General features: G+C 43.1%; 2 protein-coding genes across 9 annotated transcripts in view; one reads left to right on the top strand and one right to left on the bottom strand.

Annotated features, from left to right (window-relative positions):
- The window catches only part of LOC147246706 (formin), a 52,076-nt gene extending 42,105 nt beyond the window's left edge, over positions 1-9,971 (bottom strand). The window contains exons 1-2 of the mRNA XM_086183420.1: positions 9,528-9,971; positions 7,063-8,715 (exon numbers count right to left, since the gene is read on the bottom strand). Coding sequence (XP_086039546.1) covers positions 7,063-8,614 — 1,552 coding nt within the window. The 5' untranslated portion in view covers positions 8,615-8,715; positions 9,528-9,971. The remainder of the gene's footprint in view (positions 1-7,062; positions 8,716-9,527) is intronic.
- Positions 9,972-11,807: 1,836 nt separating this feature from the next.
- The window catches only part of LOC147246705 (ryanodine receptor 3), a 98,497-nt gene continuing 96,449 nt past the window's right edge, over positions 11,808-13,855 (top strand). For all 8 annotated transcript variants that reach the window (XM_086183418.1, XM_086183415.1, XM_086183417.1 and 5 more), the window contains exon 1: positions 11,808-12,223. In XM_086183418.1, the coding sequence (XP_086039544.1) occupies positions 12,176-12,223 (48 nt within the window). In that variant the 5' untranslated portion in view covers positions 11,808-12,175. The remainder of the gene's footprint in view (positions 12,224-13,855) is intronic.

The following is a 13,855-nucleotide window of genomic DNA, read 5'->3' as shown; positions in this document are numbered from 1 at the left end:
ACCAGCAGCCAGCCACTCTGACCCAATAAGGATTGTCTCAGAAACAAACAACCCTGTCTAATATTGATTTTCATTCATGGCATGTTCCCTTTAACAGAACCATTAAGTGGCACTGCACTGTACTACCAGAAAGTTCACTGTGTTCAGCCATCTGTGGGTCTAAAATTACAAGACTTCCCCTAAGATTAGTTTTGGAGAGACTGCCCTCTCCTGACCAGGCAGTCATACACACCGTGCAATAAAAACAAAACTAACACAGCATAACGGGATAATTAAATTAGGAAGCACTCCTGGCTGTGATTTATCCCCTGCAGGGCACAGTGGAGACTGGATTTATTCTGTGCATCTAAGAGCCTTTCATATTTACTGCCTAGCGACACACTGCCTGAACCTACAGAGCCGTCCACGTGTGTTATGCCCCGAACAAGTCACATGGTATTAACATCAGGAAGCTAAGCTAGCCACTCAGAGCACCATTGCAGGAGCTTTTTCAATTACTAAAATGCACACAAAGATGTTTCATTTATATCATGCCGTGATACAAGTATGCAACTTCTCAGGGGAGTCATTCATGCAAGAAAAAGGGAGGGACAGTTACCAGATATGGGACAAGGATAGAGAGGTAGGAAAAGGAGGAAAAAAGAAGGTGAGGAGAGAAGAGAACTGGAGAGGAGAAAGAAACTTGAAAATGCAGTCTACATTTCCTCTGTCTGTAAGACAACGCCTGCATGTAGACTTGTTTGAGAAGAATTATGAGAGGGAACACAAATCACTTCCTGTTCAACAAAACCTGAACATATGCCACCTCCTCAGTTTGTAACGAGTGTCCTTGAACAACAGGCCATCGCAGTTTTACTGTACTGTCTCCCTTCACTCACTCCTAAGAGAGTGGAAGTCTCTTTGAATCGAGTCTGAGTTTCAGCCAAGTGCTTTGAATTCAGTTTTGACAGGACACACACACACACACACACACCCAAGTGGAGGGTTTCACTGAATAATGAAAGCGTTCACATTTAACTTCACCACAATCAGTCATTTTGAGACATTAGCAGTGGCTGTGCTCCTGCCAGTTATCTTGGACTTGGACAGCAGAGAAAAAGAAGGATTAGATTAATAACTTTTCATTATGATAATGCTCCACTGCACGGGCCCGCAGTGGGAAACGCTGACTGTGGCCTGGGACCGTTCCAAATGCAGATTTAAGTTCAATGCAGGCAAAAGAAAGTACTGATGAGGAACAGCTCTCTCTTCAATCCCTGGTTCATTTCAAATCAGGTGGTCTGACTGTAAATGCAACACTGACTTGCCACAAGACATTCAATGTATAAATAAGTAAACGACAATTTTAAACATGTCTGCTATGGATCGACTCATTTTACAGAGCAGCCAGTTGACAGACTTTTAGTTAGACTTGGGTTGGTATATATATTTTTTTAGCTTTTATATTGTTTCATTGTGTTTTGACCTTTTTTGTCAAGCACTTTGTGATTATTATTTCAGAAAGGTTATGGACATCATTTTTTTTAACTTTCAAATGAGTATCTGTAGATGATGAACTTGATGGTTTGGCAATGCATGTGTGCCAGCTCATTTCAAGTTAGTCAATTAATAAAAAATGTGCAAGGTTGCTCACACTGCCCCCATCTGGTCAGGGCGAGGAAAGAGCACATCAGTATTTCTAAGGTCAAACAAACTGCAGTCACGCACGCGCGCGCGCGCGCGCACACACACACACACACACACACACACACACACACACACACACACCACTGCAAAATCAACTCTAAATATGCATTAGGATCCGAATGTATCTTCTCATTTGTCAGTCTCTTTACTCACTCTCATGCAGTGTATCAAAGTTGACTTGCCCTGGGGAAAACAGTGTGCTTATTGACATTTAATCACCCTCCCCTCTGCTCTAAATGCCGAAACAGAATCCTAGCTTCCATAACTGAGGGAACACGGGATGCAAATGGGGTTGAGTTTAGTCAGGGGATAGTTTTATCTGACAGCAAGCGCATTATGCTGACTATCAGTCCAACCAACACTGTCTTTACCTATAATGCACTACACTCCGTGGGAAAGTCTGCTTACTTTCAGGGACTTTTCAGACAAACTCTGCAATAGTTTTCTTAAGTGCAGAATTGCTGGTGTTGACTGACAGTCACATCATGCGTCCGTGAAAATCACAGCGTGTGAAAGAGCAGCTGTCAGGCAGCGCGGCCGTGCCTGAGGTATGTACACGTTATCATCTTAATGAAGGACTATCTGGTGTGGCTCAGAGACCAACCAATGTCAGATCCTGACAGGTGGGTGTTGTCAAGGGTGACGGATTAATCCACCCACCACTCTAGCTGGTCATCACTCTTTCAGTGGTCAGGGAAAGCTTTGTTGAGGCTTTATTGACTAATGAAAGCACTAAAAGCAAAAGTACGGAAGCTGGGAATGCCGTACTTTCTAATGCTGTAGCTTTGTTAATTCGAGATAACGAGATATCATCTGTTATCACAAGATTTATGATTTTGGCATAAAGTAAGTGATTACAAGCAACTGATATATTGTCGCTATACCACGTTAATTGCTTCCTTATCTTGATATCTTGCGATAAGTTAAATTATCTAACGAAAATGGCTGTTTAATAATGGTTATTTTCTCATAATAGCAGGTTAATCTATTTTGTTTTCTCTGGATTATGGAATTCAAAAAGAAATTACACGTATGGTTTTTGGTGGCTTGGAGTCTCCTGTAGTTTAGAAGAAACAATCAGGAATTCCAAATATTTATCTGTCGTTAAAAAGGGAAAATATCAAGTCGATTTCACTTATTCCTAAACACAACCTTCTCCAACAACAGCTTCTCACTCCTCTTAAGGACACTGCAGCTGCTGTGCTCGGTGTGTCCTATTTTATTCGCTAAAATCTATAACCTCATTATTCAGAGTAAAGGAACGGGGCCATGTGGCAGCCCTCACCCTCCTTCATCATTTAGCCAGGAAGGAAGATCATAGACTTGAATATAAATCATGTAAAATGCAGGACTTACAAATCACTGAGCTGCTTTTGCGCCTGTCACGTTTGTTTCGCCACACAGTCTTGTTAGCTGTAAAAGGCTGTCAGGCTGGCTGATGGACTGACTGCTGCACCATGAAGGGATACCAACTAGTTACAAGTGGAGACCAGCAAAAGTGCTGCAGGACCCTGAGGGCCAGAGCAGAAATGTACCATGACATGGTGCTCACACAGTCATCATTATTCATTTAGATGCAGCTCTGGAGGCTGATGGGATATACAGAACTGAGTGAGATGGAAGAGTGCTTTCATCAGGCCTGGCAGCCATCTAACTAGGAGACAGGAAATTTAGTAAAGTCAGCTTCACTTCACTGGTGAGTGTAGATTAAAAGGCCATACTGAAATCTCCCAACAGCGGGAGACTGAATTTAGACAACACTCACCGATGTGCTGTTGTTGCAAAGTCATTTATTAAAGAAAACAGGTTATACGTTATAAGAGACCTTTGTCTCCCAGTGTGGTGTTTGCAGTAGAGCAGCAGGGCGAGACAGGCTGAGGGAGGAAGATTTCTTAGCCCGTCTTGGCTGAATCTGCTTCATTATCTGAATAGAGTTGGCCCTTGTTCTCAGTGGCTGGAACAATGTTGCATGGCAGCACACGATGTGTTGAATGACAGCTAGCAGGGATCAGTTTCATATGACCTTGCTGGAACGTCTTGGGTAATCTGATTAGGGTGTTGTCTGCCGTATGTTAGACAATAAATTAAGTAGGGAATGAAAGGAGGAGGGCAGGGTGAAGAATTATACACAAACATTCATATTTATGTGCTTTAATTATACAACAGGCTCTTTTCTTAACATGCAAACATGAATTTACCATGGTCATGTTCCATCTGGATGAGACAAGACTCTAGTGGGCATACTGGGTCATTTGAATAGTTGTGAGATGCAAAACAAAAAGGACCTTAATTAATTTGATCAATTTTACCTTTGTTTACCCTGCCATGAATTGTCACAATGATTGTTGTGAAAAACAAACACACAATTAGATGTGGTTCAATCTGTTTTAGTTACCTGCAAATATTGATAGATTAAGAGGAGCTACGGGATTCAGACGTAGTAAGTGACATTGATGCTGGAGTCGAATTTGAAGAAAAAAAAAAAAGTCATGAAATGCCAGGAGTCTTTCGGGTCTCCATTTTGGTTTTTGTGATCTACAACTCAACTATTTTGGTTAAAATGTTTAAATAAACAGATGTGTAAATGAAATAAATAAGAAATAAATGAAAGTGATGAGATGTCAGTGTGTCCCCAGCGTGTTTCCACTCCCCTAAAGTAATACTGGTTCAGTGTTTCTTGTAAAGCTTCAGAAATGGGTTTAGCATCCTAATCCAAGAGCTAAGGGGGTGCAGGAACACAAATGCAAAAATAAAACTTAACTGAAATCCTCCAGCAGTCAAGAACCCAGCTAACATCTGGCTTTCGTCTGCAATGTAAAAGGGTTTAATGAGCATTGACTACAGGGTCAGATGACTGCAGGAGACATCGCTGTGGCTCCGATCAGCACTGAATTAAACACACAACCCGGGTGAATGGGATCATTTGTGTTCCACTTCCGGCAATTCAACCCCCTACCAACAAGCTCCAAACATCTGCACTCAAGTTGCGATCGTACACCTCTAAGATACAAAAGAGTAATCGAAACACTGTCACTGCCCTCAGTGCTGCTTTCTACTTTTTACCGTCTTTATCCTGTTTTATTGTGCGACTGTGATTTCAAACGTAACGTAGCAGAAAACAAAACTGACGGGCGACTTGTTTACCTTCAGTGAGAGAGGGGTCAATCAGCCTTTTTAAGTAGGATGACCTGGGTTTAAAAACCTGCATGTACAAGGGTGCAAACACCCTAGTAGCTGGGGACGAGCTTTTTGTTTGTTTTTTTTACACAGGAACGATGGCACGTGCAAGAAAACTGAATGCTAAACCCAACTCCCGCCTGCATAGTGACACTCATTTATAAACAACGAGCCACAATGATAGACAGCCGAGATGAAAGAGCCCAAATCGTAATTAGTTCAGCCGTGATGAACCATGGACCGCCAGCTTCACTACTCACCCACTTATCCCTTTTGATTGGACCGTCAGATGTTCATTAAACTTTATTAACCTTTCAAGTACATTCAGTTATCAAGACACACAGCTGCAAACTAATAAACAGCAAAATGCAGATTGACAGTGGGATTTTGTTTCAGATTAAAGGTTTAAGCTGGGCAGCCTGTTGTAGCATATGTAGAGCGAGATGCGGGGAAAAAATTAATCTTACAAATCATCTGATGGTTAACTCTTAAGAAGACAAATTACATACTACACATGAAGTAAAATATTCGTTTTTGCATTATGAAGTTAAATTTCAAAGACAGAACCATTAGATGGAGTTTAATTCCAGACAATGCCCATGATGTGTGCTCACGTAGCCGTGAGGCATCTGTGGGTTTTTTCTATTTCAGTGCAAATGGACCCAAATCACCTTAACGTGAGGTAAGCAGGGTTATTTATATCGCTGTCCACCCAAGAGCTTAGCTACTCGCATTTCACCCCTAAATCTTCCTCCAGCCATTGATGAAGGAAGCAATACTGATTATGTTAGTTGAATAACAACCATTCCTTTATAAAATACTGGGGTTAAAACTGCCCAGGAGGACATTAAAAAGGTCCGACATTATCCCCAGTCTATCAGTAAATTATATAATCGACGGAGGGCCATCTGTTTGCTGCAGATTAGAGCAAATATTGTGTTACAGCGACTATAAGAGAGGATTAACCACAATACAAATGCAGTTGGTGCAACAATGATGAGGCATCTTTAAAAAGCATCATGCAACAGCAGTTTGGAGTGACATTGGTACTGTGTATAACGCTCACATACAGCTCATACGCTCCACATTTAATCTCCATTAATGGAACATGGTAACCAGAGTGGGGTTTAACGCATTCTGTCATTTTCTATTTTTTAGGACTTCTATACTGTGTGTATAGTTTTGCATTGCATTTTTTTCCTTTTTTCCTATCTACGAAATGCGAATTTGGAATCTTGCACTGTCCCCTGGAACACTGGCACAGTTACATCTTGTGTTCTATCTACTGATGTTCAATGACATGTATCGTCCCTATCAAATAAACAAAGACATACATTTTAAACAAAAGAGGACCCTGCTTTTCTGATAAAATGGCAAATGTGGCCACATTGGTGAGCAGCTGTAAAGTGCAGAAAAAGAAATAAGATCTCAAACCCTGTTCTAAGCTTGTGACAGGCCAACAGTTGTATGTTGCAAGTGTTTAAATCCATTTTTCCATCTTTGTCAGCCTCAGATACATGCTATTAACCACTTTTTACCGATGATAAGTTCTGCTAATCTTAATCCTTTTTTCTGTAACCCCTTGAGGCTTGTGCCCACTGGGTTCCTGATCCCTTGTCAGTTTCCTGTGAACTGGGTAGGATGTGTGTTTCAAGAAGGGACAGCAGATTTCTTGGAGTGCAAATTGGCAATGCTTGAGTTCACACCACGCTCACGAGAACCCTGGTCAGGTCGGACTTTGTGTCAAGTCTTTGATCTGAGACACCCACTCTAATCTCTTCCTTCCTTGCAGCGATTAGAGGGTTAAAATGGATCATCAGCCAAACTATTCTCAGGCCCTGCTTTGCCCTTGTACAACTCTGTTGGGTAGCTTTTAATTTGTGTTTGTGGTCACATGTCAAAGTCAAGACCGGAACAGAAGACTCAATCTAACTGGACTAACAGGGACAGTTTGGAAAGTAAGGTCTTCCAACTGGTTTAACCCGTTTATTTTGTGTAAAATAAGGTTAAAAGCTGAGGTGACAAAGTAAATCGTTTGCCTGTTACAAGCTGCAGGATAATCGCTGGAATAATTCAACAACAGTCTCTCTCTCCCAACTCTGTGTTCTCCCAGATGAAGGGTACAGTCTGTCAAACAAATAATGTTGCTAAAGTGATCAAAGCGCCGATCTCTCTGTTAACATCAAAGCAGCCACTCACCTGTTGTTGTCGAGTTGCTGGAAGAATTCCACTTGGAGTTGCTCGGCCGCCTGCTGAGGTTTAGATCCAGACGTGTGACAGTGCGCTTGTTGCCGTTCTTGTCAATGACCTCAGTGAAGATTTTGGGCTCGTCTGTATTACTGGAGCTGTCTCTTTCTTGGTCCACATCTTTATCTGACAGCAGTACAATACGGTGGTTGAGCTGTGGGCTTGTCTGCTTGGAGGACATAGGGGACAGGATTGGGGACATGCTCTGGAGGCTGTTTGAAGCAGGGAAAGAAGTGTTGAAGATGCCGGCAAGAGAATGTGAGGAGGGGCTCTTTGTGGGAGGTTTTGCAGGGGCAAGAGGTTCGGTAGTGTGGGACAAGGGTAATCGTAGACCTTCAGAAAGCTTGTTACGTGTGTTTTCTCTACCAACTCCAAGCAGGTGGTCTGTGTCTGGTCCTCTCAAATTTCCATACTCCTGTGAGTAGGTACTAGTCCCTGGATGGGATTTGGTAGGCCCTGGCCTGTCTGGGCTTGTGTGACTGATATGTTGCACTCTACCATCCACATCCTGCACTTTAGTCACCACCCGGACTCCCATACCCCTCTGGTTGGCTTCCCCGTACAGCTGCGGAGCAGTCTGGACTGTTGCATTCTCTGCCACAGTCTCGCACAAGGAATCAAACTTCCTCAATGGTCGAAGGTTGCTCCCACTTTCTCTTCGGGTCAGACCTTCCAGGAGGCTGCAAGATGAGGATTCGTAGCCCAGCTCACTGTCGTATTCTGAGAAGTCATTACAGAAATCCATGTCGGGGTCAAATGCTCGGTTGTCCTCAATGAAGTCCCAGCACTCCCGGGTGATTTGGAAGGGTTCCTCCATCGGCAGAATGGGCTTACTGACTGCACTGACATAAGAGTTGATCACTGGACGGTCAAAGACATGGTTTGCTTCTGAGGTTGAAGACATCACATTCTGAGCAGGAATGTCACAGGCTGTAGTCCCACTTGTAATTTTCTTCTTCATCTGACTCTGTAGGAAATCCTCTGCACTGTCGAGCCTCTTGCCTCCCAACTTCTTGAACTTTTTGCTCTTTGATGTAGCGACTTTATGCTCTGGAGCCGCCGTGAAGGAGTAGCTGCTACTGCTGCTGAGAACCTGACCTTTGGGGTGAACTTCCTGACACTCAATGTAATCCTGGATTTTCCCATCCTGGTTACCCATCTTGACTTTGATGGCGCAATCCCTGCACAACGAGAAGAGATCAGCCAGCAAACGGTGGTGCTCTGCTGCTAGCCAGCAGAGCTCTGCCACAGCTTCCTTTGTTGCTTGCTGGGAATTGAGGAGTTCGCATGAGGAGCTGGAAGACTGGCCTCTTTGTTCGGACACTGCAAGATCCTCCTTTCCCCAAGCATGGTCATTACCGGTCTGGTCTGAATGAGGGGTGCGGTTCTTGTACTTGAAGCTTGGAGCCGGACTCTTAGTGAAGTACAGGCTGATGTTGCTGAACTCACGGATGGGCACATACAGAAGTAAGACAGTGTGTCTGCCCTCCATGACGGGTGCCATGTTAATCACCAAAGCATAGAAAGTGGTCAGTCAACAGGCCGAGTGACTGGGCTTGGACTGCAGAGAGGGGCCTCTGGCTCGTCCCCTGGCCCGCACTGATGCTGTCAGAGAGTGAGCAGCACACAGCTTTGAATCTGACTTTGCAGACATATCATATGCTTGACCAACAAACATTTTAGCCCTGCTGGTGGCGTTTATGGGTGATGTCACATTGTTATACTATCTGAGCTCCAGCAGTAAATCAAATACAACCTACTACTGGTTACATTAAAGCCAGCAGAGTTACAACTGCTCCCATAGTGTTGTTAAACACCAGGAAAGAACAACTTCATTGGTTGGAACAGGAGACAGTAACCCCATTGCTTCTTTATCCTTTTATTACCCTCATCATGGGTGCTTTTTTTAAAATTCAAACCAGTGTTTGTTATATTTTACAAGATGCCGCATAAAACCTTGTGAGTGTCTCGCAAGGTGACGACACATACTGTACACAGCACCATGCATGGCTGCCATTATTCATGTTTAAAGGCAAAACATGCACGCTTGCTTTTTTTTTTTTTTAACAACGGTGGTTACCATCGTAAACTTAAAACATTTCGCTTCTGTTTGCATCACAAGATAATCCCATGGGTTACTGTCACCTTGCAACAACCGAAGCGCTTCGCTTATGTGGAAACGCCAGCAGCATAATTAGACTTTCTTTCCGGCATGCGGACAGCTGCACACAAACTTGTAACTGATATAAGGGCAAAATGGGCTATATTTAAGACAAAATTACGTTTTAATGCAAAAGCACATTAGCCCCGCATCATCTCCGGTTTGCCATCCTGCGTCCAGTTATGAGCTGAAAGTGCGCTGTACTCCCCTGCAGCTACAGCAGGTAAAACAGAGCAAAAGATAAACACTTACTTACCCGATTGTCATGTCAAATATTTCTTCACATCTCTGTACTGCAGCCAGCCAGAGCTCACCGCTGCTTCACTGGGCTTGTGCCCCATGATTGACAGTAATGCGAGCCAATAAGAAAACTCAGCGCTGAGTTTCTGTCCTGTGATTGGGTAGTTTTCTATCAAAGATGCCCCCCCCCCCTCCCCCTCCGTTTGGGTCAATGCAGCTGCGGCGGGCAGGTAGGCCATGCGATGGGTTTATATCTGTTTGGAGCAAAGTTTGGTTTCAGGGAATCTACGTGAATCATCCATGCAGTTGCCACTGCTTCCAAAAACACCACCTAAGTTACAGAGACACGCACATACGTCTATATTGCACTTGTTCTTAGAGCAGCAGAGGTGACGTTATTCCAAACGGAAGAGAGACATCTAGAGGCTAACCTGCGCACCTACGGTACCATTACTTCCATTTCATAATTGTTTTTTTTTTTTTTAATTAAATTATATATCGATTTTCACCGCTTATTGAATTGGCTAAAGCACTCAAATTCACCATAAATAAGAGCTCTTGAAACAAAAATCTCAAGCCACGATGACGCAAAACCTATATTTGGCTGTCTTTGGTAATGAGGAAGATAACAATTTGTCATTTTCTTTCCCCTTCAGAATGTCAGAACCAGGATGGATCCGCAGTGCGTTTATTATAGTCAGCCAAACGCAAGTAACGCACATGTTCACGGTCATTATGCTGGCGAATTGAGATGTCCTGTTCCCAAATTTATAATCAAATTCCAATTATAATACTAACTGCTTATATTCAAAGGGTACCAGAAATGTTTCAGGGGACTGTTAGTCAGTCCAGTTGGAAATAAAGGAAGCGAGGGGTTAAGGAAGGTGATGAACACTGTTAAGAAGGAGACTCGAGCAAGGAGGAGGAGAGAAGGAAAGAAGGGAGCAAGGGAACCAGTGGAGCAGGTTTGTAGGCCTCAGTATGAACACTAGAGGGCAGCATTTGATTTGAAATGGGAGCGTTTCCGCTTGACATGAGTAAGTAAGCGTCATCATAACCTGGCTGTAGGTCAAATGTGAGCCGTGCTCGGATTCCTAGACAGACTCATCACTGTGCTCCTCTGCTACCAGACGACCTGCCACAGCAGTCATTACACTCGAGCGGTTGTAATCTTGCACAAGAATGAATACGGTTACAACTTAACTGTCTACAACGTGTAAATTTGTCTTGCATGAACAGAAATTAAAAACATACATTCAATCATGTAACAGTGATTCATTCAAAATATATTTTTTTCAGTCATGCACGATTTTGGATTTCATCCCAATACCTGATAGGCCTGCATATTATATTGAAACATTTAGCTATTAGCTTATATGATGTTTACATTTTATACGTAGTGGATAAACGCGTGCTAACAATTTGAATTTGAAACAGTAATGGCCAAAGAATTTGGAGAAGCTTATGAATCATAAATGTACTGCACTGTTTCCCAAACACAAACAACAAACGACCAACATTTGAAGAAGAGACGAGAGGAAAACTGGCCAGGTAGAAACATATACCACCGTTTTATACAGTATGTGTGTGTGTGTATATATATATATATATATATATATATATATATATATATATATATATATATATATATATATATATATATATATATATATATAACTGGCAATGTCAACGATATTACAATATTATCACCTATCGAAAAAAAAATTGACTTGAATGAGCTTCTTCGTCTTATTAGGGACTCACATCTCTTTATCGACCCCTTTTCATAGCAGCCATCTTGTGTAAGTAATCGCAGGGTAAACACAGGTGCAATTAACGGCACTAATGAGGGACCAGTTCCGTTTGGGTAGGCCGGGGTTCCTGCGCTGTGACTGCTGGCCCACTGGAGCAAATGTGACACGAAATGGAACGGATCCAGTATTCATTTCTCTTTATCAACGACACGTGTTTTGTTTTTTTGTTTTTTTTTACCAAAAGTATGAGCAAAACAAGACAAAGAAGAGACAATAATCTTACTGTATTGGTAGTTTCTCGCTTGTTACCAGTAGTAGTAGAAGAAGTAGTAGTAGTAGTAGTACCTCGTAAGAAACAATGCTGTATGTAGCTGATGGGGGGGGGGGGGGAGGGGGGGGGGGGAGGGGGGGCTCCAGGTATTGGTGATGAAGGTGAGCGCGTGCTGTGGTGGGCGCTGACCGTGGTGCTGATGTGGGCTAGCTCGCGCGCACGTGCGTTAGCGTGACCAATTCCTTGCTAACAAAACCCGAAAACAACAACAACAACAAGAAGCTATGGAGCGTTCTTTCACTGGACCAGCGGTTAACCGACACCTTACTGTTTGAATATTGGCGCTCCCCGCTTGTATTAATACGGTCCACCGGTGACGTCGAGGATAAAGACCACGCTGCTGTATCTCGGCAGCACGACTTGGCTTCTCCCCGCTTCCCCGCCACACCGTCCCCACTCTCTCCAGCCCACCGATGCTCTCACACACTTCTCCTCCGGCCGGTGAAGGGGCTTGAGCACACGGGGGTTTGAGTGACACATCTAACCCGCTGCATGGCCGTGGATTAGCTATATGCTAATATCGAAAGGAGAGAGGAGCCAGCGGAGGCTTGCCGAGTCTGAGCAGGCTCCTTTGCAGCCATGGCTGAAGGTGGAGAAGGAGAGGATGAAATTCAGTTCCTCAGGACTGTAAGTAGCCTTTAGACTTCATCTGGTGCACTGGCAGCTGCGGAAATATCTGTAGTTGTCTTTTCCAGATATTTCCTTTCGATTTAGACTGAGTTGGTTGTTTTTGGCAGATGTTGTTTTATCTCATAACCTTTGATAACCCTCCGTGGCTTCTTGCAGATCGAGGCGGTGTATGCGCATCGCTTATTGTCTTTTCTGCAGTCTTTGAATCACAAGTTGGCAGCACCCGTTTTTCCTTTTGTCGTGTAAAACTCGAACCTTTCCTCATTGATATTTGCGTGAAATTGTCAGTATTTTCCACACTTGATGATTTAAAAAAAAAAAGTCTGGTGTTCCTTTAGCATAACTTCAACCACCTTCAGGAAAAGGGAGTTGTGCACTACGAACACTGTATGTTCAAGCGTGGAAGCCTGCCAGTGCAGGCAGTATTTCCAGGTTTCTGTGCAGCTTCAAAGAGCTTTGCTTTGACCCAAGGACTTAGTTATAAATGGATTTTTGATATTGTTTAGGAGGCTAATTTATGGCCATGTCACCATGTGCTTTAGTAAGACAATTAGAATGGATTGTGCTCAAAAAAGGCATTCTCATTTTGGATTACACTGACTTGTGGTTTCAATGAAAACATATCCCATGCCTTTCTTCTAATGTGGCTGAAAATATAGTTGAAGGGAGGAGGAACACTTTCAGCTGTTGACAGATATAGATAATGACATAATGCGCTCACTCATGGTAAAATGCATGGAGAGGCAAATCATGTATGAAAATGTATGCTCGCCCGGGAGAGAGATGAGGGAGAGCTGGAGGTCTTTCAGATAGACCCCCAGACAGAAGGAGGTGTTGGGTTGCACCATCATCTGTGGGACTGCAGCATGTGGCTTCCCCTTATCAAGCTGCTCCCAGATGAGCCAGAGAGAACAGAGAAACAAGAACTTTTTGGTGGAAATTAAATGCACAGTTTGCTTGCCTTAGAGGCAAAAATAAATTTAGATTGAAATCTATCTGTAAATACCATTTTATTTAGTTTTGAAACAGATAAAGTAACCATACAGTACACGTAGCAAATAACTGGGGTCTGACCCGTATGGTATATTTTGATTCGATACCAATACCAGGGAGTAAGAAAATTCAGATAATACATTATGTATGCAAGTTTTATTTACTGTTTACAACAGGTAACTTGTATTTTCCAATGTGACATCATTGCAGCACCGCCTGCACTAAAAAAAAAAAAAAAGTGTTCACATCAGATAATATCAGCTAGCGTTGGCCGATCAGACCTGAGCTGATACTGATATGTCTGGTCTGAGATAGGCAAATATCAAGCTAATTTAACCCCACAACAGTGCCAACCTGTCAACAGAGATCCAAGAAGAGCAGCTCCATAACACCACCATGAGGCATTCAGGACACACACAAGCAGTGTAGTCCTGAATTTAGTGTTTTTGCACTGAAAAGACTTTTTTTTTTAAACCCAGGAGTAAGGAGTGATCTTTGAAATGTTCCCTTCTTTCACTCATGTGAAGGCTGATACCTCCTGCCCCTCGAACCTTTTAACCACGGCACACTGAGGTCACCACATCAGCATGCCTGCCACTCCAAAAACAGCTGACATTTCAGCACCACTTCTCCTCT

The sequence above is a fragment of the Aulostomus chinensis genome, chromosome 17 (assembly GCF_037954235.1).
Source record: "Aulostomus chinensis isolate RoL2024-O1b breed Wild chromosome 17, RoL_Achi_v1.0, whole genome shotgun sequence".
NCBI classification, from domain to species: domain Eukaryota; kingdom Metazoa; phylum Chordata; class Actinopteri; order Syngnathiformes; family Aulostomidae; genus Aulostomus; species Aulostomus chinensis.
Note: the sequence above shows the minus strand (reverse complement) of the source record. Positions and strands in the feature narration are given on the sequence as shown.